Here is a 23480-nt window from a genome sequence, read left to right on the forward strand (position 1 = left end):
TGAGAGGTTTTTGTACAGCCATGTGTCACTGTGGTATGTCTTCGGAGGAGGAACCCAACTGACCGTCCTCGGTAAGTCACTGCGTTATTCACTGTCTTTCCTTCTCAACCCTACAAGGTAACGATTCCGTGATTTTCCTCCCTTTTTTCCCTTATCGCCGGGTTTGGGTCTCCTTTCTCTTGCTTCACACACTTTCACAACATGCTGAGAACAATATATAACCTGTGGATCATCAGAACAGGGTGTATACGTCCCATACTGGATTTTCTAGAATATTCCACGTGGACAGGTTTTTTAATTTGTCATTCAAACTGATCCAGACAATGCAGTCAGGTCCCAATTTCTAAGTAATTGGTGTTAGCCTCTTAAGGGAAATATTTTCCCATTCTCTGTTGTGTTTGTTTGTTTCTTTGTTTCTTTGTTTGTTTAATTTGCTTTGCTTTTAGAGGAGTACGCACTTCTTGCTAGCTTTGGGTTTTGACCCATACGTGAAAGAAACCAGGGCCAGATTCTCAGCCAAAGGAAAACAAAACAGACCCATTGTCTTTGATAATGCTACACAAAATCTCATCCATAACTCTTTAAGATGGGTCTTCAATACCTTTGGCCCTAATGTGATAACGAACATAGCTTGTTTCTTGCAATATAAAACCCGATTTGGCCGTTCAGTCTGGAGAAAATTCAAAATCATGGTAGGGGATTACATTTTTTACAAATTTTCCACACTCATTTAAAAAAAAATTTCATCTAAAACCACAAATCTCCAAACTAAGACATTTTAACCACAAAATTCTTTGAAAAGCCAGGGGACAAGAGAAATCAGATTTTAGGTGACAGCATTTGGTTTTCCGTTTTTGCTTAGCCAAAAGACTTTTGTCCACGTCAGCAGACACTTTTTGCGAACATTTGAATTTTTAGCTGAGAAAAGATCTAATGGGTAGATATTGCCCACTCCCCTTTGCAGTTTTTTTTAGGGAAAGTTAGCGACTTTTATTCTTACAGTGTCAGAACAAATGCCCTTTAGGTGTAAAACAAAGTAGCTCCCTGGGCAGCCATTACACAGACTTATACTAACAGCCCCTGATTGTAGTTACACTGACAGATTTACTCCTGACCCAGGGGACTGGTTCCATTGTACCTTGGATGATTGTAGCTACCTCTGATTTCATGGAAATATGGAGGGTGCAGATAAATGGGGTAGGACTCAGGCAGCCTGTGACAGGAGGGCAAGGCTTCAAAGAGGCTACACTACCTGCCTTTAGTACATTCAGGAGGTTGCTGCCAATCTGGAAAGGCTGGACGGCTTCCTAGAAGCTGCATACCAGGGCTGGCAGACTCAGCGCTCAATGTAGAGGATGCTGGCTGGACCAGCAACCTTCAGTTACAGCGAAACCTTGGGGAGCAGGCAGATCTGGGCTACCAGCACTCAGCAATTCAAGGCTGACTCTGCCAGCTCACCCAACATTGTTTCTCGCTGTGACCTATGGAAAGTGTAAACTAACCACAGCCCAGGCTGCACAGACCCTACTCGTGCGAGTGGCACCTTGACCTGCAAACTGTGGGAGCAACCCCTTGGGGAGGAAAGTGCGACCTGCAGCGAGGAAGAGTTTCTAACATTGGGCCCAGGGATCTAGAGCTTCAAAGTTTGAGGCATTTGTAAACCCCCCGATGCGCCCATTCCTAACCCAGTGGGTCCTTTCTTCTGCCACATCTCTGAGCAGTAACAGAGACAAACACCAGGCTCAGGAATCACCTCAGAGCTCTCGGTGAAATCTGGCCATGTCCCTCTTCCCCTTGTCTTGGAGACTGCTCCAGCAAAGCTCTGACACAGACTGGCTCCAGCTTGTAGGTCCCAGAACATTTCAGCACCAGGAGTATCCGGCTGGTACCAAAGTGTAACCAAAGGCTGTTTCCCAGCCAGGTGTTATGCAGAACATCCACCCTTAGCAGAAATTCTTACAGCACGTGATAGACAATGATAGTTCCTCTACGGATTGATTGACTTGCTTCGCACGGTTTTATATCTTGAAACTTTCTGAACATGCAATGCCATGAACTGTTTTGCAAGAGCTCTCTCTCTCTCTCTCTTTCTCTCTCTCTCTCTCTCTGAATGTCCTATACTATTTTAAACTCATTTCTATATAATGCTAGCATGTATTGCAGGATTGTGTCCATTTCTTCTGGAGTATTGTGTCCACTTCTACGCCCCCCGCTACAAAAATGATGTGGACGCATTGGAGAGGGTCCAGCGGAGGGCAACCAAAATGATTAGGGGGCTGGAGCATATGACCTACAAGAGAGGCTGAGGGATTTGGGTCTGTTTAGTCTGCAGAAGCGAAGAGTGAGGGGGGATTTGATAGCAGCCTTCAACTTCCAGAAGGGAGGTTCCAAAGAGGATGGAGAGAGGCTGTTCACATTAGTGACAAATGGCAGAATGAGGAGCAATGGTCTCAAGTTGTGGTGGGAGAGGTTGAATCTTAGGGGAAACTCTTTCGCTAGGAGGGTGGGGAAGCACTGGAATGGGTTACCTAGGAAAGTAGTGGAGTCTCCATCCCTAGAGGTGCTTAAGTCTCGGCTTGATAAAGCCGTGGCCGGGATGATTTAGTTGGGATTGGTCCTGCCTAGAGCAGAGGGCTGGACTTGATGACCTTCTGAGGTCTCTTCCAGCTCTATGGCTCTATGATTCTATGATTCTAAGTGTCTAGACCCTTTTCCCATCCTTGGTCCTTTTCCTTTCTTTGGCAATTCATTGTATAGCAGTTTTCCACAAAGGGAAATGTGGGTTACGCCAGTTTCCTCTGTGTTCTCTGCAGTAGCTGCCACTGCCCTACCACACACATTACACACTAAGGCCAGGGCTACACAACACACCAAAAGTGTAGATGAACTCAGTGTACTTACAGTGGTGTCTTCCACCCCAGAAGGCCGACAGTGCCCGCTCTCCCACTGACTCTGGCTACTCTTCCATCCTCGTGGAGTACCAGGTTCAATGGGACAGCGCTCAGACCTCGAATCACCGTCTAGTGTAGACAAGCCTTAAGAAAAGTTTGGACCCTAAGAAATGACCCCGAAGACTTTTCTCTTTATCTCCAGCACTGCCCCCCTTACAGGCCCCAAGCTGTTATGTCAGTGGGACGTAGGGGTGTCAAAGAACAGAGGTTCCAGCCGTCACTGACAAAAGGGTCAGAAAGGAAGAGTAGCGTGATATGATCCCCTTTCACAGGCACAGAGACAGCTACTCACTCAGCCAGAGTCCCAAGGGGAGGCTGTGGCATAGACAGAAATAGACCCTTCTGATCCTGAGACCCAGGCCTCCGCCTTCACCCTGAGGAGATCTCCCGTCTCAGACAATTCCCCTGCTCCCAGGGCTTGTGAGACATGGGATCTGTTACATGGTCAGGAACAGGAATTTCTGATATTCGGAACAGGCAGGCTCTGGTTTGTCCATTCTAACAGGGGATCTCATTGTCTTGCAGGGCAGCCAAAGGTATCTCCTACCGTGAACCTCTTCCCTCCATCCTCGGAGGAGCTGCAAACCAAGAACAAAGCCACCCTGGTGTGTCTGCTGGGCAGCTTCTACCCCGGCTCCGTCCAAGTGACCTGGAAAGCTGATGGCCAGCAGATCTCCACGGGAGTGGAGACCACCAGGCCGTCCAAGCAGAGCGACAACAAGTACATGGCCAGCAGTTACCTGTCTCTGGATGCATCCAAGTGGAAGGCCCATGACACCTACACCTGTCAGGTGACACACGATGGCAAGATCCAGGAGAGGTCCCTGAAGCGATCGGAGTGTTCGTAACCCTCTGACCCCAGGGGGCGCAGCCGGTGCCCACGTCAGCCCGTCGGGGGCTCCCAGAGGAGACGGGATCTCCTAGCGTGGCCATGATGCTGATTTCCAGCAAGTCTCCTTCCTCTTCTGGGGGGGTGGGATTATGTTGATCCACACGACACCTGTCTTTGTTCCCTGTTCCCCCCTGCTTCCACCCCCAGCAATCCCTGGCCAGTCCCCCTGCTTTAGTTTCCCATGCAGCCTTGTTATGTCATTAATAAAACCAAAACATTCGACTATCGCTGTGTGTGGGGAGCTTCATTTCTTGTGTCCCTTTTGCACCTGGTGTGTTCCCTGCAAGAGTCACCTCGTCATCCAGCCAGACAAACTCCCCTTCCCGCAGCCAACATGGATTTCTGTCCAGTGAGGGTCTCATTGTGGCATATTACACAGGCTGATGAGAAGTGACGCTAAGCAATGTGAGAGCAGGATGCAAACCTCCAGGGTCTATAGCCAGCTTGCGTTGGGCTGGGATGCTGGCAGCTCCCAAAAGCACCTCAGGGCTAGGCTGGGGCCATGCTCACACGGGTCACCAGCTCTGCTGAGAGCAGTGTGCTCTGTCAGTCGGTGTTCAGTCACCCTCTGGCCTCCCATGGGGCAGATTCCAGCCTCTGCTTTCCCCTGAGCATTAGTCATTCTTCAGGGATCCGCACTGGGGCCACTGGGGCTATTTCCTCAACAGGTCAGCACCCAGGGGAATCAGTGTCCAAACGGGTCCATGTAGGGAGGGTGCCGCAGTAACGATGGCTGTTATCTGGGGTGGGCTGTAACCAGAGCTCCTGGCCATGTCTGATCAGTACAGATCCAGATCCCTCTTGGGAAGAGTGGCCTGTAATATCCTACAGACATCAGCTTGGGACACTGCTCTCTACTTGCAACAGGCCCTTGCAGCTGGTTCAACTGTAGGTGGAAATGTGCCTGAATTAGCTAGTGTCAGCTGCTGCGTTACAACCAGAGGGGAAGCAGTGACCCTAATGCCAGTTTGACAAGTAGAGGAAGTGTATAAAGTGCTTTAGAGCCTGAACATTCAATACACTCTTCAAAAATATGCATCAGGGAGGGCTTAGATTTTGGACCCCCTGAGCAGTGCTGTGCCAGCCACTGACTCTTGTAAAGCCATGAGGAGAAGGATGTAAAATGCCATATTTGTGTCTCATATACCACATATTTCTCAGACTTCACCCTGCTGCTACCACTCACAATATGAGTAACATGGATACATGGTTAATTGGCCCGTCCTGCACTGCAACCTCCTATAGAAGGAAATAAGGGGATATCAGAGCAGAGAAAGGATGCAATATGGCTGAGTTTTATACAATGAGGGTATTTTTAAAACCTTCTCATAAGGTACTTTAACACCCACTGTCCTTCCCTCCCAGCTCATGCACCACTCACCAAATGGGAGATAAGAATTCTATATTATGGTTTGTGGAGCATCAAGACTTTGCAGAACACAGAAGGGGAAAGAGTCACAACTTTTAGGATCTCAGAGAGTGAGTTGCCACTAGAACCCATTGCTGTACTCAGATTTTAAATAGTACCTCATTGAGGAAGAGGTGTAGAAAGAGATTAACGTCCTTTCTTCAATGACTATTGGTTCTCTTCCCTTGCAAATGGGAACTGAAGTAGATAAACGTATGGGCTGTAAACCTACATTAAGAATTTGGGGTCTTTGACACAGTGAATAACTCCACTAAAAATCCATTCCCAACTGAAATCCATAAGAAATAGGCTACTAAGCATTACAGAATCCGAGGGCTGGAAGAGACCTCAGGACGTTGTGAAGTCCAGCCCCTTGCCCAAAGCAGGACCAATCCCAAGTAATTCATCCAAGCCAGGGCTTTATCAAGCTGAGACTTAAAAACTCCTAGGGATGGAGATTCCACCACCTCCCTAGATAACCCATTCCAGTGCTTCACCACCCTCCTAGGGAAATAGTTTTTCCTAATATCCAACCTAGACATCCAAAATGCAATTTGAGACCATTGCTCCTCATTTTGTCACCTGTCACCCCTGAGAACAGTCTCTCTCCATCCTCTTTGGAACCTCCCTTCAGGAAGTTGAAGGCTGCTATCAAATCCCCCCTCACTCTTCTCTTCTGCAGACTAAATAAGCCCAAATCTCTGAGCTTTTCCTCATAGGTCATGTGATCCAGCCCCCTAATCATTCTCGTTGCCCCCTGCTGGACACTCTCCAGTGCATCCACATCCTTGCTATAGTAGGGGTCCCAGAACTGGACTCAGTACTCCACATGTGGCCTCACTAGAGCCAAATAAAGGGAAATATTCACTCCATTAGACCTGCAGGCAATGCTCCTCCTAATGCAACCTAATATTCCATTCGCCATCTTGGCTACAAGGACACACAGTTGACTCCAATATAAAAGGCATTAGAATGAACAGGAGTTTGGCATCTGGGTGATTTTCAAAGTCCCAATAGGCTCCTGCCTTTATATTTTGGAGATTAAATACCTGGGACAGTTGGAGTCCAAATGCTCACGTCACTTTTCTACAATGGCATTTAGGCCCGTTTGGTACTGGCTCAGATTTCCCCTCCACTGCCCAGGGGATCCTTGCAGCCTCTGAGACACTGAGGTCACAGGCACTTCCCCACCAACTCCAGCAAGAGCCGCATCAAGCCTCACACACAGCCCATGACTATTGGGACAGAGGCAGCCCACCGACGAGGACATTAAGCCGGTGCCATTCGCGCCCCAGGCCGGCCTGTGTGGAGACACCCCCGGCGCTAAGGGGGGTTGGTATTGACAGTCAGAGGGAGGGTCCAGGGCCCTGGCTTCATTCATAAGAAGCCAGCTGAGCATGGACACAGCTCACAGCCTAGATGTTCACTGGCCCGGCCTGTGCTGAGAGGGCCTCACACGCCACACGCTGCTGGGCAGCAGGCCCCAGTGCTGCTCCCCTACGGGCAGGGGCAGGGACCAGCCCAGCCACGGTGGGAGTCTCACGTCAGCTCTGCTCAGGGAGACAGCGCAGGGATTCCCTGCTGCACCCGCTGCTCAGCGCGCAGCCGATGGCCGTGGCTGCTGGCACAATGGGAATTCTGAAGGCAAGTGGGGGCTCCCGTGAGGAACGTGCCGGCCTGGCTACATACAGGGCATTGGTGTCAATACAGAGCATGTCTGCTCAGCCAGCGCTGCCTCCGGTTGGTCCCAGCGGGGTCTGGAGCATTCCAAGCAGATGCTGGCTGTGTGCTGGGCACGGCTCTCCCAAGCATCTTCACTGGCTTCTGGCTTCCCCTGTTGCCAGCCCCCAGTCTCCTGCTGGGGTCAGACAGAGCAGGGCGGAGGCTGCTTTCATGGCACATGGATCTTCAGCCATTGCTCAGACGTGTCCAATGGGCAATTTCCCCAGCATCCAGCACAGTTCAGTTGAGAGGATGTGATGATGCAGCTTTTGACAGAACGGCCATGCCCAGCGACTCCGCACAACCCCTGCCCCCGTGGACTTTCCGAGGCTCCTGAGCAGGTATGTTAGGACATGGTGGGAGGGGATGCCTTAGCTCCTCATGGGCAGGTGTAGAGAGGCTGCGCAATTCGGAGAGTGGATGCGGAGGGCACGTGGTTTGAATAATGTCAGGTCTATGTGCAATCCCTGCCATATCTGATGTGTCCCTCACTGACACTTATGGGCGGCTCACAAGGGCATGTTGTTTATTAATTACATCTGGAATGAAGATGTGCTCAGGTGTCAGGGCTATGGATGCATGCTAAGCACAGTTGTTGTATCGATAACATAAATGCCTCCAGTCAGTAGAGACAGCTAATGCCCATCATTCTTTCCTGACATAATTCCACTGAAGACAATACAAATGTAACCGCCATGAATTTGAGAAGAAGGTAATGGTGGAACATAACTCAATAGCACAGCTCAGAACTGCTTTGATCTAGATACGTTTCTGCCCTCTACCACTGTAGTGCTTAATCTCTCATGTCTCTGAGACACTCTACAATTTCTCCTGACCCTGTGAGATGCCCCCATTGTATAGATCAGGAACTGAGACACTGAGATGAAGTGACCTGGCCAAGGACACAAAGTCAGTGGCTGACCCAAGACCTGAACCCCGTTTTCCAGACTGACAGGTCAGTGTCTTCCTGACAAGACCATCTTCTCTTCTCTTATGTGAGCTGCATGCGGGGACCAACATTTGGCCTTAGAGTGAGTTCTCCCAAGGAACGCTCCATCGCTTCACCTCCCAGTGGCTCTTCACTCATCCCATTGCACGAGTTTCTCCACTACGGAGATGCCTGCACTCCGATGAAGAATTACTGGAAATTGAGCTGCACCTATTTTCTCCTTCCGCCAAGCACTGGTGGAGATTCCTTCCTGCCAACAACTGAGACTGGTTTTTGTACAGCTGTGTATCACTGTGGTGGGTCTTCGGAGCAGGAACCCAGCTGACCGTCCTTGGTAAGTCACTGCATTATTCACAAACTTTCCTTCTCCTGCCTGCATTGTAAGTTTTCCATGATTTTTTCCCTTTCTCTCTCTTCATGTTGGGCTCCCCATTCCTCTCACTTTACAGAACCTTCCCATTGTACTGGGAATAAGCTTTAGTCTCCTCCCATGCCGGATTTTCTTTTCTTTAGCAAATGAACAGAATTTTGAATTTCCCCATTAAATCTAGTGATAGAAATGTAGCCGTGTTAGTCTGGTGTAGGTGAAACAAAAAACAGGACTATGCAGCACTTTAAAGACTAACAAGATGGTTTATTAGGTGATGAGCTTTCGTGGGCCAGATCCACTTCTGAGGAATTCTGAGGAAGTGGGTCTGGCCCACGAAAGCTCAGCACCTAATAAACCATCTTGTTAGTCTTTAAAGTGCTACATAGTCCTGTTCTTTGTTTCACCCATTAAATCTAGTGAGTTTCTGCCATTAGGTTCCTAGTTATAATAGCCTGGTGTAAGCTCCTTAAGGGAAATAAAATGTCCGGGTGTTAGCTCCCACCTCCTCCTCCCTCCCCCCCTCCCTCCCGGCCTTTTTTTCAAGTATGATCTGCTTCTGATAAGAATATGCCAACTTCTCAGCCATTGTAGGCACCCATATCTCTGTGGTGTGCAATGGAGCAGCCAGATAACTCACTCCAGAGTTCTAAGATAAATGTCCATTCTCATGGAATCCAATGTTCTATAAGTATCAGAGAGGTAGCTGTGTTAGTCTGAATCTACAAGAACAACAAGAAGTCCTGTGGTACCTTTCAGACCACCATATTTATTGGAGCATAAGCTTTCATGGGCAAAGACCCACTTCGTCAGACTCATGTAATCAGTCATGCTTCTGACAAAGTGGGTCTTTGCCCATGAAAGCTTGTGATCCAATAAATTTGTTAGTGTATAAGGTGCCATAGGACTTTTCAATGTTCTATAAAAATCACTGGTCCCTGATCTTTTAAAATCTGATTTCACTGAGGGCCATTGGAAGGCAATATTTTCTAATGAATACTGGTCAGAAAATAGAGCTTCATTCTGTAATTAATTCAACCAAAAACCAAACAAAAAACACAAACATTTTTCTCTGAATGACTCCAAAATACCAAACAAGCATTTCTAGCCAAAACCTGAAAATTCTGCAGTTATTGACAGTTTCTGGTTTAATATTTCCAATTTATACATACAGGGATTTTCCTTGGAAAAAGCAATTTGGTGTTTTTGAGAAAGGCAGGCCCTTCCCACACAAATATTCATTCTAATACACTCCTACCATTTCACTGCCAGAGGTCTGGCTGGATAATTTTCAATTAGTCCAATCTATAGCATTGCTCATTAGAAGGGAGACAAGAGACTGATGTAATTCTAACACGAGAAACCCAATTCTTCATCTGGTGTAAACCCTTCTAGCTTCCCTGGCACCCATGGACTACTCTGATTTACACTTACCCTGAGTGAGTCTTTTTGAACTGACTGACTTACTCCTCACACTGAGGATCCATCCCCTTCTACCTTAGATGACTGTAGCTACCATTAGATTTCAGTCCAGAAATGCAACCCAAAGCCCCCTAAACCTTTCAAATATGCAAGAGGTTAGTTAAATGGGATGGAGCAGCCTGCGAGAGTAAAGGGCTTTAAAGACATGAGACTAATTGTGCCACTCAGCTCAGAGCACAGCACGAGGTTGCTGGCCTCTCTGCAAAGACTGAGTGGCTTTGTGGACACCGCGTTCTGTGTCTGCCAGGCTCTGAGCTCATTGATCAGGATTCATGTTGGGCCAGCCGGCATCATGTGCAGTAAAACCTTGCAAAGCAGAGAATTACCAGGGCTCAGTAATTCAGAGCTGGCTGGACTAGCTCAGACTACATTGTCACTTTCACCCGGGGAATAACTGCAGCCCAGGCTGCACTGAGCCTCCTCATGCTGAGTAGCTCCTTGCTCTTCAAGTAGGCTACCTGTTTCTAGGCAGTTATGTAGCCCAGGAGCACGTTAGGGCTCAGAGTAAACTATTTTGCACTCCTCGTGAAATCTGGCGAGTTGCGGTACTTTGGGGTGCTCTTATCTTGCACCCCAACCTTGGAAATCCCTCAGAGGCCCACGAGATTGGACTATTTAGTAAGGGTTGATCCCATAACTGAGCCTGTACTTTACAGTTTCTGAAAATGATTCAATCACATTTTTGCTTGGTAACTGGGCTGTTTGGGAACTGAATCAGGCAACTATGGTGTGATAGGAAGTTTTTTCTCACGCAGGAGTTAATCAAAAGCTCTGACCCTTGCCAGGGAAAGCTACAGACCCAGGTAGACCATGAGAATTCTACAGTAGCTGTAATAACCCACTTTTCAGAAGAGAGAATTTCTCCATGCTGTGCAATTCCATAGGATGGTTCAGAAAGAAACATTCCCTCTCTCTTGCTGCTCTTGCTCTCAGACTGCACAGAACTTTCTATCCAACACTATTTGATGCATGTAGCTCTCCTGTCCTCTCCTTCAGATCCAATTGGTTTCTTTCCAAGTATCTTTTCAGATTTTTACAAACAATGGGTAACTCCAGATTCCTCTGGGCCACTAGACGAGCAGCCCACAAAGCCTCAGCATGCAAGGAATTGCTGGCTCTCACTAGAAGTTCAGGGCAACGAGATGGGAACCCAATTGCTTAGTCTATTTAGTACAAAATAGCTTTTCTCCTTAGTCGAACAATGAACCCTTCGCCTTCTCCCCAGCATCTCCCTTGCAGGGAGTTGCTGTCATGGGTGCATGAGCTATTCTCAATGAACTCCTTCAAGATTACATTCAGAAAGAAATACAACAAAAGGGAAGCGCAAACAAACCAAGAGGTGCATGCTCCAGATTTACAAACACACAGAACCTGACCCTGTAGCCTCTACTTTACTTTTATACAGGCAAACCTTGCATTGAGACTGGTTAATGCAGAAAAGTAAAATATATTTATGTGTAGGAAACACACCTTTCTGCAAAATGGTCCATTTACAGAGATTCTGTTCTGGTGAAGCAAGAGGGTGTTTTCACCATGGAAACATCTCACAGTTATACTGCTCAGCATGACTGGAGAAGAAAGCTGATCCTCAATGTGAGGACACACATTAAAATGTGGCACCTCATATTAAGAAATTATGTGCAAAATGTTGAGGTTTTTAGGTGGTCAGGAGTATTTCCTTTCCTGTGAGGAACAATGCATTTTTTAAAGGGGACTTTTGACAGAATATGGAAAACACGTCACACTTTTAGATCCTCTTCCTCCAAGTGTACCACAGCACTTTATCAATATAGGGTGTGGGAAGCATTGAAAACCCTGCAGCAGTTGGCTCAGTGTGCTCTGTGCTCCCCCTTTTCTTAAGCAGAGAGCTAAGTGACTAACTCAGGGTCATAAAGGAAGCGTGTGACAGAGCAAGGAATAGATTACTAAAATCCTGATTCCCAGGCCTGTTCTTTCACCCTGAGGAGATCTCCCGTCTCAGACAATTCCTCTGCTCTCAGGGTTTGTGAGAGATGGGATCTGTTACATGGTCAGGAACAGGAATTTCTGATATTCTGAACAGGCAGGCTCTGGTTTGTCCATTCTAACAGGGGATCTCATTGTCTTGCAGGGCAGCCAAAGGCATCTCCTACCGTGCACCTCTTCCCTCCATCCTCGGAGGAGCTGCAAACCAAGAACAAAGCCACCCTGGTGTGTCTGCTGGGCAGCTTCTACCCCGGCGACGCCCAAGTGATCTGGAAAGCTGATGGCCAGCAGATCTCCACAGGAGTGGAGACCACCAGGCCGTCCAAGCAGAGCGACAACAAGTACATGGCCAGCAGTTACCTGTCTCTGGATGCATCCAAGTGGACGTCCCATGAGACCTACACCTGTCAGGTGAAACACGATGGCAAGATCCAGGAGAGGTCCCTGAAGCGATCGGAGTGTTCGTAACCCTCTGACCCCAGGGGGCGCAGCCGGTGCCCACGTCAGCCCGTCGGGGGCTCCCAGAGGAGACGGGATCTCCTAGCGTGGCCATGATGCTGATTTCCAGCAAGTCTCCTTCCTCTTCTGGGGGGCGGATTCTTTTGATCCACACGACACCTGTCTTTGTTCCCAGCTCCCCTCTGCTCCCACCTCCGGCAATCCCTGGCCAGTCCCCCTGCTTTAGTCTCCCATGCAGCCTTGTTATGTCATTAATAAAACCAAAACATTCGACTATCGCTGTGTGTGGGGAGCTTCACTTCTTGTGTCCCTTTTCCACCTGGTGTGTTCACTGCAAGAGTCACCTCGTCAGCCAGCCAGACAAACTCCCCTTCCCGCAGCCAACATGGATTTCTGTCCAGTGAGGGTCTCACTTGTGGTGTCTCACACAGGCTGATAAGAAGTGACGCCAAGCGACGTGCCACAGCATGAAGATCGGGGGAGGGGGAGAGACGTTACGGGGGGGCCATTTCCCAGGCTGGGCCTGTTCTCCCCTAACACCGGTCCCTCTGGTTCTCAGCCACCCCTGGGGGTGACAGCTGCTGTGGCACAAATCTGTGCACAGCATACACTGTGTCAGGGGATCACCGGGCGAGAGTGGGCTGCATGAGAGCGGGACGCAAACCCACAGGGCCTGCAGCCAGACCAGCTCGGACTTGGATCATGGCAGCTCTCAACAGCACCGCAGGGCTAGGCTGGGGCCATGTTCACAGGGGTCACCAGCTCTGCCGAGAGCAGTGAGCTCTCTGAGGAGGTGTTCAGTCACCCTCCGGCCTCGCAAGGGGCAGATGCCAGCCTCTCTTTCCCCCTGATCATTAGTCATTCTGCAGGGAGCCACACTGGGGCTATTTACTGAACCGCTCTGCACCCAGGGGAATCAGTGTCCAAGTGGACCCAGACAGGGAGGGCGTTGCCGTGCTGGCGACTGTTACCTAGGATGCGCTGTAACCAGAGCTCCTGGCCACGTCTGGTCAGTACAGACCCAAACCCCTCTTGGGAAGAGGGGAAGCAGTGACGCTCATGTCCACTTTGACTGTCACAGTAAACACAGAAAGTCTTTGGGGGTCTCCACATGAAGGACGCTTTTCACATAGAACCAGAATGTGACAGATGAGCTAGATTCTCTGGGATCACTGGGGCCCCTGACAGTTCTACCCTGCGACACAGTCTGGGCCTTGACAGGCCAGAGCAAGGCTGAGTGTCCCGTTGAACTCCCATTGGTTCCTTGGAGGATCAGTAATGAGACTGGATCCAGTGATGGGCACGCTGACATCTTTCCCTCCCTTGCCAGCCAGAAGCATGCCCGCTGTGCACAGCTGGATCTTGTTACACTCGGACATTTCCACAAGGACTCCCGGAGCTGTGCTGGGCCAGCCAAAGAACACCTTTAAAAACTGGCTCCCCTGCAGCCAAGAGGCCAGGGAGAAAAAGGATGCACTTGTGTCACGCAGGCCAATTATATGATAGATACCATCAATCTTATACCGCCTACAGTAGCAGTGCCATAGATACAGGGATGGCTGGGTGGAGGGTTGGATCGACTGATGGATGGAGGGTGGGTTGGATCGACTGATGGATGGATGGCCAGTCATGCGGTGCCACCTCCCAGAGAAGAGACTAGGAGGAAGATGAGTAGTGAGGCTGCACTATGGATTAGGACTAAGGACTGATGGTTTCTCCAAATACATTTCTTCACCATCCTCATAGCAGGGCTGGGTGCTAGTTCTTTACGCTCCCTTGTTGACAAAAAGGCTCTGGAAAGAAATTAACTTTCCCTGCTCCATGTGCATTGGTTGGCCCTGTGGCCTTGCAAAGGGATGTGCAAGAGAGTGTCAGATGGACTGAAAACCTACGTGCAGCACAGGGGGAGTTTCCAGAGTGACTAGAGCCACTAAAAGTCTACGCTCAACTCACAGTCAATAGGAATTAATGCGAAGGTCTAAATGTAAAAGGCACAAAAATAAATGGGGATTGGGCAGCTGAGGGCTTCTGAAAATCCCACCAGGCCCCCACCTCTATAGTCAGGTGCTTTAAAACACTCTGGCCCCAAGTGCTAACGTCACTTCTGAGAACGGGACGTGGCCTCCCACTGCCCAGGGGATTAGCGCAGGGTCCGAGCCAGAACCACTGAGTCACAGGTGCTTCCCCACCAGCTCCAGCAAGAGCCGCATCAAGCCTCACACACAGCCCATGACTATTGGGGCAGAGGCAGCCCACCGACGAGGACATTAAGCCGGTGCCATTCGCGCCCCAGGCCAGCCTGTGTGGAGACACCCCCGGCGCTAAGGGGGGTTGGTATTGACAGTCAGAGGGAGGGTCCAGGGCCCTGGCTTCATTCATAAGAAGCCAGCTGAGCATGGACACAGCTCACAGCCTAGACGTTCACTGGCCCGGCCTGTGCTGAGAGGGCCTCACACGCCACACGCTGCTGGGCAGCAGGCCCCAGCGCTGCTCTCCTATGGGCAGGGGCAGGGACCAGCCCAGCCACGGTGGGAGTCTCACGTCAGCTCTGCTCAGGGAGACAGCGCAGGGATTCCCTGCTGCACCCGCTGCTCAGCGCGCAGCCAATGGCCGTGGTTGCTGGCACAATGGGAATTCTGAAGGCAAGTGGGGGCTTCCGTGAGGAACGTGCCGGCCTGGCTGCACCTGGGACATCGATACCAGTGTCGCCTTTTATTGTTACTAACAGGCTCTGGAGCAGAATCCAACACAGGCCAAATGCGGGACCGTGGCTCCCAGAGGGACTGCCAGGGGCACCTGAGTCCCACGCCCAGCTGGGGTCCTAGACGCGGACGGTGGGGATTGGCTTCACGGCACATGGACCAGGAGCACCATTTCACAGCTCCTCAGGCTGTGCGGGGATTTCACCAGCCGAGAGTGAGACAGGATACGACGATGCAGCTTCTTCAGGAGCAGAGCAACCCCTCCCCCACGGACTGTCTGGGGACCTGATCCCGTAAGGTAGGACCAGGCATCAGGAGACGATGTCATTTCTCACTGACAGGTGCAGGCTCCTCTGCCTGCCTGAGACACGAGCACAGCACGTGGTGCCGTTTCCTTTCCCCTCGCGTGCAGGGCCCAGCGTGGCAGAGCGGTGTCTTTGCTGACACTTGTTTGCATTGCACTACGACAGTTTTCACACTGACTCTGCTCTTAGAGATGCCAGCGCTCCTCCGGCCCGCCCTGTGGGCATAAACTTCACACACATCGTTAACGCCAACGTGACACCTGCTATTGGATACGAACAGGCCTCAGTCTCTTCTGGTGTAATTCCCACAAGCCACTGGAATTGCCCAGGGTTGCCTATGGCTCAGCATGTTCCCTCTCAGCATCCCAAACCATTCTGCCAGCCCCTCCCAGCTAAGGGACCTGTGAGGAAAATGGGCAATGGAAGGACCAACAGCTTAGCTACCCTAGTTCAACAGAGTCTCCACATTCCTTCTGCCACCTGCACCATGTGAGATGGAGCACAATGCACCAGATCCTGCACCCCTATCTCCCGACCCCCAAGCCTGTGCTGTCAGCGCAAAACCATCTTCTACTCCCTTGCTCAGGCTGCATTTGGGGATCCGTGTTAGCTCCACATGAGGTCTGACAAGGAACCCTGCATTGCTTCACCTCCCAAGGGATCTTCACTCACTGAATTCTACTTTGAGCTTCTCCAGAAAGAATGAAATTTCCCTCTCATGGAGAGCCACGCAGAAATTATCCGGCATCTATTTTCCCAACATGGGCAATGGAGGCGTCTCCTCCTGCCATTCAACGTGAGAGGTTTTTGTACAGCCATGTGTCACTGTGGTATGTCTTCGGAGGAGGAACCCAACTGACCGTCCTCGGTAAGTCACTGCGTTATTCACTGTCTTTCCTTCTCAACCCTACAAGGTAACGATTCCGTGATTTTCCTCCCTTTTCTCCCTTATCGCCGGGTTTGGGTCTCCTTTCTCTTGCTTCACACACTTTCACAACATGCTGAGAACAATATATAACCTGTGGATCATCAGAACAGGGTGTATACGTCCCATACTGGATTTTCTAGAATATTCCACGTGGACAGGTTTTTTAATTTGTCATTCAAACTGATCCAGACAATGCAGTCAGGTCCCAATTTCTAAGTAATTGGTGTTAGCCTCTTAAGGGAAATATTTTCCCATTCTCTGTTGTGTTTGTTTGTTTCTTTGTTTCTTTGTTTGTTTAATTTGCTTTGCTTTTAGAGGAGTACGCACTTCTTGCTAGCTTTGGGTTTTGACCCATATGTGAAAGAAACCAGGGCCAGATTCTCAGCCAAAGGAAAACAAAACAGACCCATTGTCTTTGATAATGCTACACAAAATCTCATCCATAACTCTTTAAGATGGGTCTTCAATACCTTTGGCCCTAATGTGATAACGAACATAGCTTGTTTCTTGCAATATAAAACCCGATTTGGCCGTTCAGTCTGGAGAAAATTCAAAATCATGGTAGGGGATTACATTTTTTACAAATTTTCCACACTCATTTAAAAAAAAATTTCATCTAAAACCACAAATCTCCAAACTAAGACATTTTAACCACAAAATTCTTTGAAAAGCCAGGGGACAAGAGAAATCAGTTTTTAGGTGACAGCATTTGGTTTTCCGTTTTTGCTTAGCCAAAAGACTTTTGTCCACGTCAGCAGACACTTTTTGCGAACATTTGAATTTTTAGCTGAGAAAAGATCTAATGGGTAGATATTGCCCACTCCCCTTTGCAGTTTTTTTTAGGGAAAGTTAGCGACTTTTATTCTTACAGTGTCAGAACAAATGCCCTTTAGGTGTAAAACAAAGTAGCTCCCTGGGCAGCCATTACACAGACTTATACTAACAGCCCCTGATTGTAGTTACACTGACAGATTTACTCCTGACCCAGGGGACTGGTTCCATTGTACCTTGGATGATTGTAGCTACCTCTGATTTCATGGAAATATGGAGGGTGCAGATAAATGGGGTAGGACTCAGGCAGCCTGTGACAGGAGGGCAAGGCTTCAAAGAGGCTACACTACCTGCCTTTAGTACATTCAGGAGGTTGCTGCCAATCTGGAAAGGCTGGACGGCTTCCTAGAAGCTGCATACCAGGGCTGGCAGACTCAGCGCTCAATGTAGAGGATGCTGGCTGGACCAGCAACCTTCAGTTACAGCGAAACCTTGGGGAGCAGGCAGATCTGGGCTACCAGCACTCAGCAATTCAAGGCTGACTCTGCCAGCTCACCCAACATTGTTTCTCGCTGTGACCTATGGAAAGTGTAAACTAACCACAGCCCAGGCTGCACAGACCCTACTCGTGCGAGTGGCACCTTGCCCTGCAACGGCAGGACCAACCACTTGGGGAGGAAAGTGCGACCTGCAGCGAGGAAGAGTTTCTCACATTGGGCCCAGGGATCTAGAGCTTCAAAGTTTGAGGCATTTGAAAACCCCTGATGCGCCCATTCCTAACCCAGTGGGTCCTTTCTTCTCCCACATCTCCGAGCAGTAACAGAGACAAACACCAGGCTCAGGAATCACCTCAGAGCTCTCGGTGAAATCTGGCCATGTCCCTTTTCCCCTTGTCTTGGACACTGCTCCAGCAAATCTCTGACACAGACTGGCTCCAGCTTGTAGGTCCCAGAACATTTCAGCACCAGGAGTATCCGGCTGGTACCAAAGTGTAACCACAGGCTGTTTCCCAGCCAGGTGTTATGCAGAACATCCACCCTTAGCAGAAATTCTTACAGCACGTGATAGACAATGATAGCTCCTCTATGAATTGATTGACTTGCTTCGCACGGTTTTATATCTTGAAACTTTATGAACATGCAATGCCATGAACTGTTTTGCAAGAGCTCTGTCTCTCTCTCTCTCTCTCTCTGAATGTCCTATACTATTTTAAACTCATTTCCATATAATGCTAGCATGTATTGCAGGATTGTGTCCAGTTCTTCTGGAGTATTGTGTCCACTTCTACGCCCCCCGCTACAAAAAGGATGTGGACGCATTGGAGAGGGTCCAGCGGAGGGCAACCAAAATGATTAGGGGGCTGGAGCATATGATCTACAAGAGAGGCTGAGGGATTTGGGTCTGTTTAGTCTGCAGAAGCGAAGAGTGAGGGGGGATTTGATAGCAGCCTTCAACTTCCAGAAGGGAGGTTCCAAAGAGGATGGAGAGAGGCTGTTCACATTAGTGACAAATGGCAGAATGAGGAGCAATGGTCTCAAGTTGTGGTGGGAGAGGTTGAATCTTAGGGGAAACTCTTTCGCTAGGAGGGTGGGAAAGCACTGGAATGGGTTACCTAGGAAAGTAGTGGAGTCTCCATCCCTAGAGGTGTTTAAGTCTCGGCTTGATAAAGCCCTGGCCGGGATGATTTAGTTGGGATTGGTCCTGCCTAGAGCAGAGGGCTGGACTTGATGACCTTCTGAGGTCTCTTCCAGCTCTATGGCTCTATGATTCTATGATTCTAAGTGTCTAGACCCTTTTCCCATCCTTGGTCCTTTTCCTTTCTTTGGCAATTCATTGTATAGCAGTTTTCCACAAAGGGAAATGTGGGTTACGCCAGTTTCCTCTGTGTTCTCTGCAGTAGCTGCCACTGCCCTACCACACACATTACACACTAAGGCCAGGGCTACACAACACACCAAAAGTGTAGATGAACTCAGTGTACTTACAGTGGTGTCTTCCACCCCAGAAGGCCGACAGTGCCCGCTCTCCCACTGACTCTGGCTACTCTTCCATCCTCGTGGAGTACCAGGTTCAATGGGACAGCGCTCAGACCTCGAATCACCGTCTAGTGTAGACAAGCCTTAAGAAAAGTTTGGACCCTAAGAAATGACCCCGAAGACTTTTCTCTTTATCTCCAGCACTGCCCCCCTTACAGGCCCCAAGCTGTTATGTCAGTGGGACGTAGGGGTGTCAAAGAACAGAGGATCCAGCCGTCACTGACAAAAGGGACAGAAAGGAAGAGTAGCGTGATATTATCCCCTTTCACAGGCACAGAGACAGCTACTCACTCAGCCAGAGTCCCAAGGGGAGGCTGTGGCATAGACAGAAATAGACCCTTCTGATCCTGAGACCCAGGCCTCCGCCTTCACCCTGAGGAGATCTCCCATCTCAGACAATTCCCCTGCTCTCAGGGCTTGTGAGAGATGGGATTTGTTACATGGTCAGGAACAGAAATTTCTGCTATTCGGAACAGGCAGGCTCTGGTTTGTCCATTCTAACAGGGGATCTCATTGTCTTGCAGGGCAGCCAAAGGCATCTCCTACCGTGAACCTCTTCCCTCCATCCTCGGAGGAGCTGCAAACCAAGAACAAAGCCACCCTGGTGTGTCTGCTGGGCAGCTTCTACCCCGGCTCCGTCCAAGTGATCTGGAAAGCTGATGGCCAGCAGATCTCCACGGGAGTGGAGACCACCAGGCCGTCCAAGCAGAGCGACAACAAGTACATGGCCAGCAGTTACCTGTCTCTGGATGCATCCAAGTGGAAGGCCCATGACACCTACACCTGTCAGGTGACACACGATGGGAAGACCCTGGAGAGGTCCCTGAAGCGATCGGAGTGTTCGTAACCCTCTGACCCCAGGGGGCGCAGCTGGTACCCACGTCAGCCCGTCGGGGGCTCCCAGAGGAGACGGGATCTCCTAGCGTGGCCATGATGCTGATTTCCAGCAAATCTCCTTCCTCTTCTGCGGGTGGGATTCTGTTGATCCACACGACACCTGTCTTTGTTCCCTGTTCCCCTCTGCTCCCACCCCCGGCAATCCCTGGCCAGTCCCCCCTGCTTTAGTCTCCCATGCAGCCTTGTTATGTCATTAATAAAACCAAAACATTCGACTATCGCTGTGTGTGGGGAGCTTCACTTCTTGTGTCCCTTTTGCACCTGGTGTGTTCCCTGCAAGAGTCACCTCGTCAGCCAGCCAGACAAACTCCCCTTCCCGCAGCCAACATGGATTGCTGTCCAGTGAGGGTCTCACTTGTGGCGTCTCACACAGGCTGATGAGAAGAGACACCAAGCGATGGGATATAGCATGGAGATAGGGGGCGGGGGGGGAGAGAGGTGTCACGGAGGGGGGCATTTCCCAGGCTGTGTCTGTTCTCCACTAACACGGGGTGACAGCTGCTGTGGCACAAATCTCTGCACAGTGCACGGTTTGTCAGGGGATCACTGGGCAAGAGCGGGCTGCATGAGAGCGGGATGCAAACCCCCGGGGCCTGCAGCCAGCCCAGCTTGGACTGGCACCCTGGCAGCTCCCAACAGCATCACTGGGCTAGGCTGGGGCCATGCTCACATGGGTCACCAGTTTGCTTAGAGCAGTGAGCTCTGTGAGGTGATGTTCAGTCTCCTTCCAGCCTCCCATCGGGCAGATTCCAGCCCCTGCTTCCCCCCGAGCATTAGTCATTCTTCACTGGTGCTATTTACTCAACTGCTCAGTACCCAGGGGAATCAGTGTCCAAACATGGCCCATGCAGGGAGGGTGCTGCAGTGCTGACGGCTCTTTCTTGGGATGGGCTGTAACCAGAGCTCCTGGCCACGTCTGGTCAATACAGACCCAAACCTCTTTTGGGAAGAGTGGACTTAATATCCTACAGACATCAGCTTGGGACACTGCTCTCTACTTACAACCGGCCCTAGCAGCTGGTTCAGCTGTACCTGGAAATCTGCCTGAATTAGCTAGTGCTCTGGCCATCTAGTGACAGCTGCTGCATTACAGCCAGAGGGGAAGCAGAGACCCTCATGTCCACTTTGACCATCACAGTCAATCACAGTGTTACTTGGGCCCCTATGAGTTCTTGAGCCCTGCACAGTCTGGGACTTGACAGATTAGAACAGACAGCCTGTGTCCCAGTAAACACCAATCAGTTGTGCTATTGGACTGGTTTTATGTGCAACTGGGTACCACGAGGGTTACCTGGGTGTCTGTCCCACATACATGGTATTAGCAGATGGGCACTCTTGACATAGGGAGCTTTGCTTATGGACCCCCTGAGCAGTGCCGTGTCTTTCACAGGTCACTCTCGAACATGGGTTTCCTGCAGTCAAGTGGCCAAGAAGTTAAAGGAATAAATTTGTGTCACATACATAACACATTTCTTAGATCCCACAATAATTCTGCCACTCATAGTAGGTGTGTGCCATGAAAGATGGATGGATGGATAGATGGATGCATGGACAACCTGCCTTACACTACCACATCCTATTGGAAGGAGTAAGGGGAAAGTGGGACAGAGAGAGGCTTCACTCTGGATGTGAGTGTGATAGAGTGTGTGTATGTGTGTTTGTGTGTGTGTGACAGATGAGCACAGAAACCCTAATTTCATCCTGGTACCTTGCAAGTGGGAACTGCAACAGACTGAGGAATGGATGGAAAACCTACAGGCAGGATTTAGGATAGTTTCCTAAGGGTACGTCTAGACTATAATAGATTTGGAAATAATGGCCTTGCTATTCTGAACGTCCCTGTGACCCTCGTTCCACCAGGGTTAAAAGATGTTTTGGAGCACTATTTTTTTTTAATTTGACACTGTATAGAGAGAGCCAAATTTCATAATAAGATATTTTAAAATTAGACTGAAATAAGATACGCAATTTTCATAGCTCAAATCACATATCTTATTTCGACCTGTGTGTGCCATGCAGATGCACCCTTAAGGTATGTCTACACTGCACACTTATTTTGGAAAAAAACTATTCCACAACAAATACTTCGAAATGGCTTATTTTGAAATTGCACATCTACACTGCAGGAATCCTGAAAATTAGCTCTAGACAGGCTCCCATAATGTGGACATTATACCTCGATTTAGAGCCTTTGGAGGCTCGGGGATTTAAATGACTCTGGGGAGGAGCTATTTCAAAGAAGCAGCAGTGGAGCGTCCACACTACTGCTATTCCAAAATAGCTATTACGAAATAGGCGTTATTACCTCTGGAGTGAGGTTTAAGAAGTCGGAGCAAGCCGTCCGTTAATTTCAAATTATTTTGAAATAACGGAATTCCTTGGTAGCCACTCGCATTGTTATTTTGGAATAACATCATTGATTCTGAAAAAACACTGCTGTGTAGACGCACCCTTAATGACGAGATCCATGACAAATCTGCGTTCATCCAACAGTCAATAGGAATTCTGCTGATAAGGGATGTGAGAATAAATGCTTTGAAATGCATGGGAGTTTGGCATCTGCATGCTTTGGAAACCTCACTTGGCACCTAACTCTATACTTGGGTGCTTCAGTCCCCTAGAACACTCCAAGACTCAGTACTTAGGTCACTTCTGTTGGCAGCTCAGACCCGCCCTCCACTGCCCAGGGGATTAGCGCAGGGTCCGAGCCAGAACCACTGCAGTCACAGGCGCTTCCCCACCAGCTCCAGCAAGAGCCGCATCAAGCCTCACACACAGCCCATGACTATTAAGGAGGATGAGGACATTAAGCTGGTGTGATTCACACCCCAGCCCGGCCGGTGTGGAGACACCCCCGGCACTAAGGGGGGTTGGTATTTACAGTCAGAGGGAGGGTCCAGGGCCCTGGCTTCATTCATAAGAAGCCAGCTGAGCATGGACACAGCTCACAGCCTAGATGTTCACTGGCCCGGCCTGTGCTGAGAGGGCCTCACACGCCACACGCTGCTGGGCAGCAGGCCCCAGCGCTGCTCCCCTATGGGCAGGGGCAGGGACCAGCCCAGCCACGGTGGGAGTCTCACGTCAGCTCTGCTCAGGGAGACAGCGCAGGGATTCCCTGCTGCACCCGCTGCTCAGCGCGCAGCCGATGGCCGTGGCTGCTGGCACAATGGGAATTCTGAAGGCAAGTGGGGGCTCCCGTGAGGAACGTGCCGGCCTGGCAGCACCTGGGACAGTAGCTGAGCAGACACCTCTGCTTTGGTACCAACAGTATCCGGGAGCATTTCCCAGCACACGCCAGTGCATGATGGAGATGACACTGAAAAGCACCAAAAGATTCTAAGCATCTTCACTCGTTCCAGAGAGACTGACAATAACATCTGCATCCGATCCACTGCTGTCCAACCCACCAGGATTGTCCTGGAGTTGCCAGGAATTAATGATCAATCTTTAATTAAAGAGCGTGTCATGTGCTGAAACCTCCAGGAACATGGCCAGCCAAAACTGGCAACTCTACTGCTGGGGTCAGGCAGAGCAGAGTGGTGGCTGGTTTCATGGCACATGGATCTTCAGCCATTGCTCAGACGTGTCTAATAGGCAATTTCCCCAGCGCCCTGCACAGTTCAGTTGAGAGTGAACAGAGGACGGG

At 49.8% G+C, this 23480-nt stretch overlaps 1 protein-coding gene and 1 gene segment (V, D, J or C); both read left to right on the forward strand.

Annotated features, from left to right (window-relative positions):
• The window catches only part of LOC102458192 (immunoglobulin lambda-1 light chain-like), an 86984-nt gene that overhangs the window by 52837 nt on the left and 10667 nt on the right, over nucleotides 1-23480 (forward strand). For 2 of the 3 annotated variants that reach the window (XR_012895963.1, XR_012895964.1), the window contains exon 5: nucleotides 14924-15195. Coding sequence is in view for 1 of the 3 variants with exons in the window: in XM_075898223.1 (XP_075754338.1) it covers nucleotides 34-71; nucleotides 3477-3799 (361 nt within the window). In the remaining 2 variants the exon portion in view is untranslated. Of the gene's footprint in view, nucleotides 1-33; nucleotides 72-3476; nucleotides 4071-14923; nucleotides 15196-23480 lie in introns of those variants that run through there. The other variant, XM_075898223.1, reaches the window with a different exon arrangement.
• Nucleotides 15905-20054, forward strand: LOC102462008 (immunoglobulin lambda constant 6-like). The segment is given in 2 exon segments: nucleotides 15905-16070; nucleotides 19462-20054. Coding segments are annotated over 2 exon segments (489 nt in total).

Source organism: Pelodiscus sinensis, chromosome 15 (assembly GCF_049634645.1).
Source record: "Pelodiscus sinensis isolate JC-2024 chromosome 15, ASM4963464v1, whole genome shotgun sequence".
Lineage (NCBI taxonomy): Eukaryota > Metazoa > Chordata > Testudines > Trionychidae > Pelodiscus > Pelodiscus sinensis.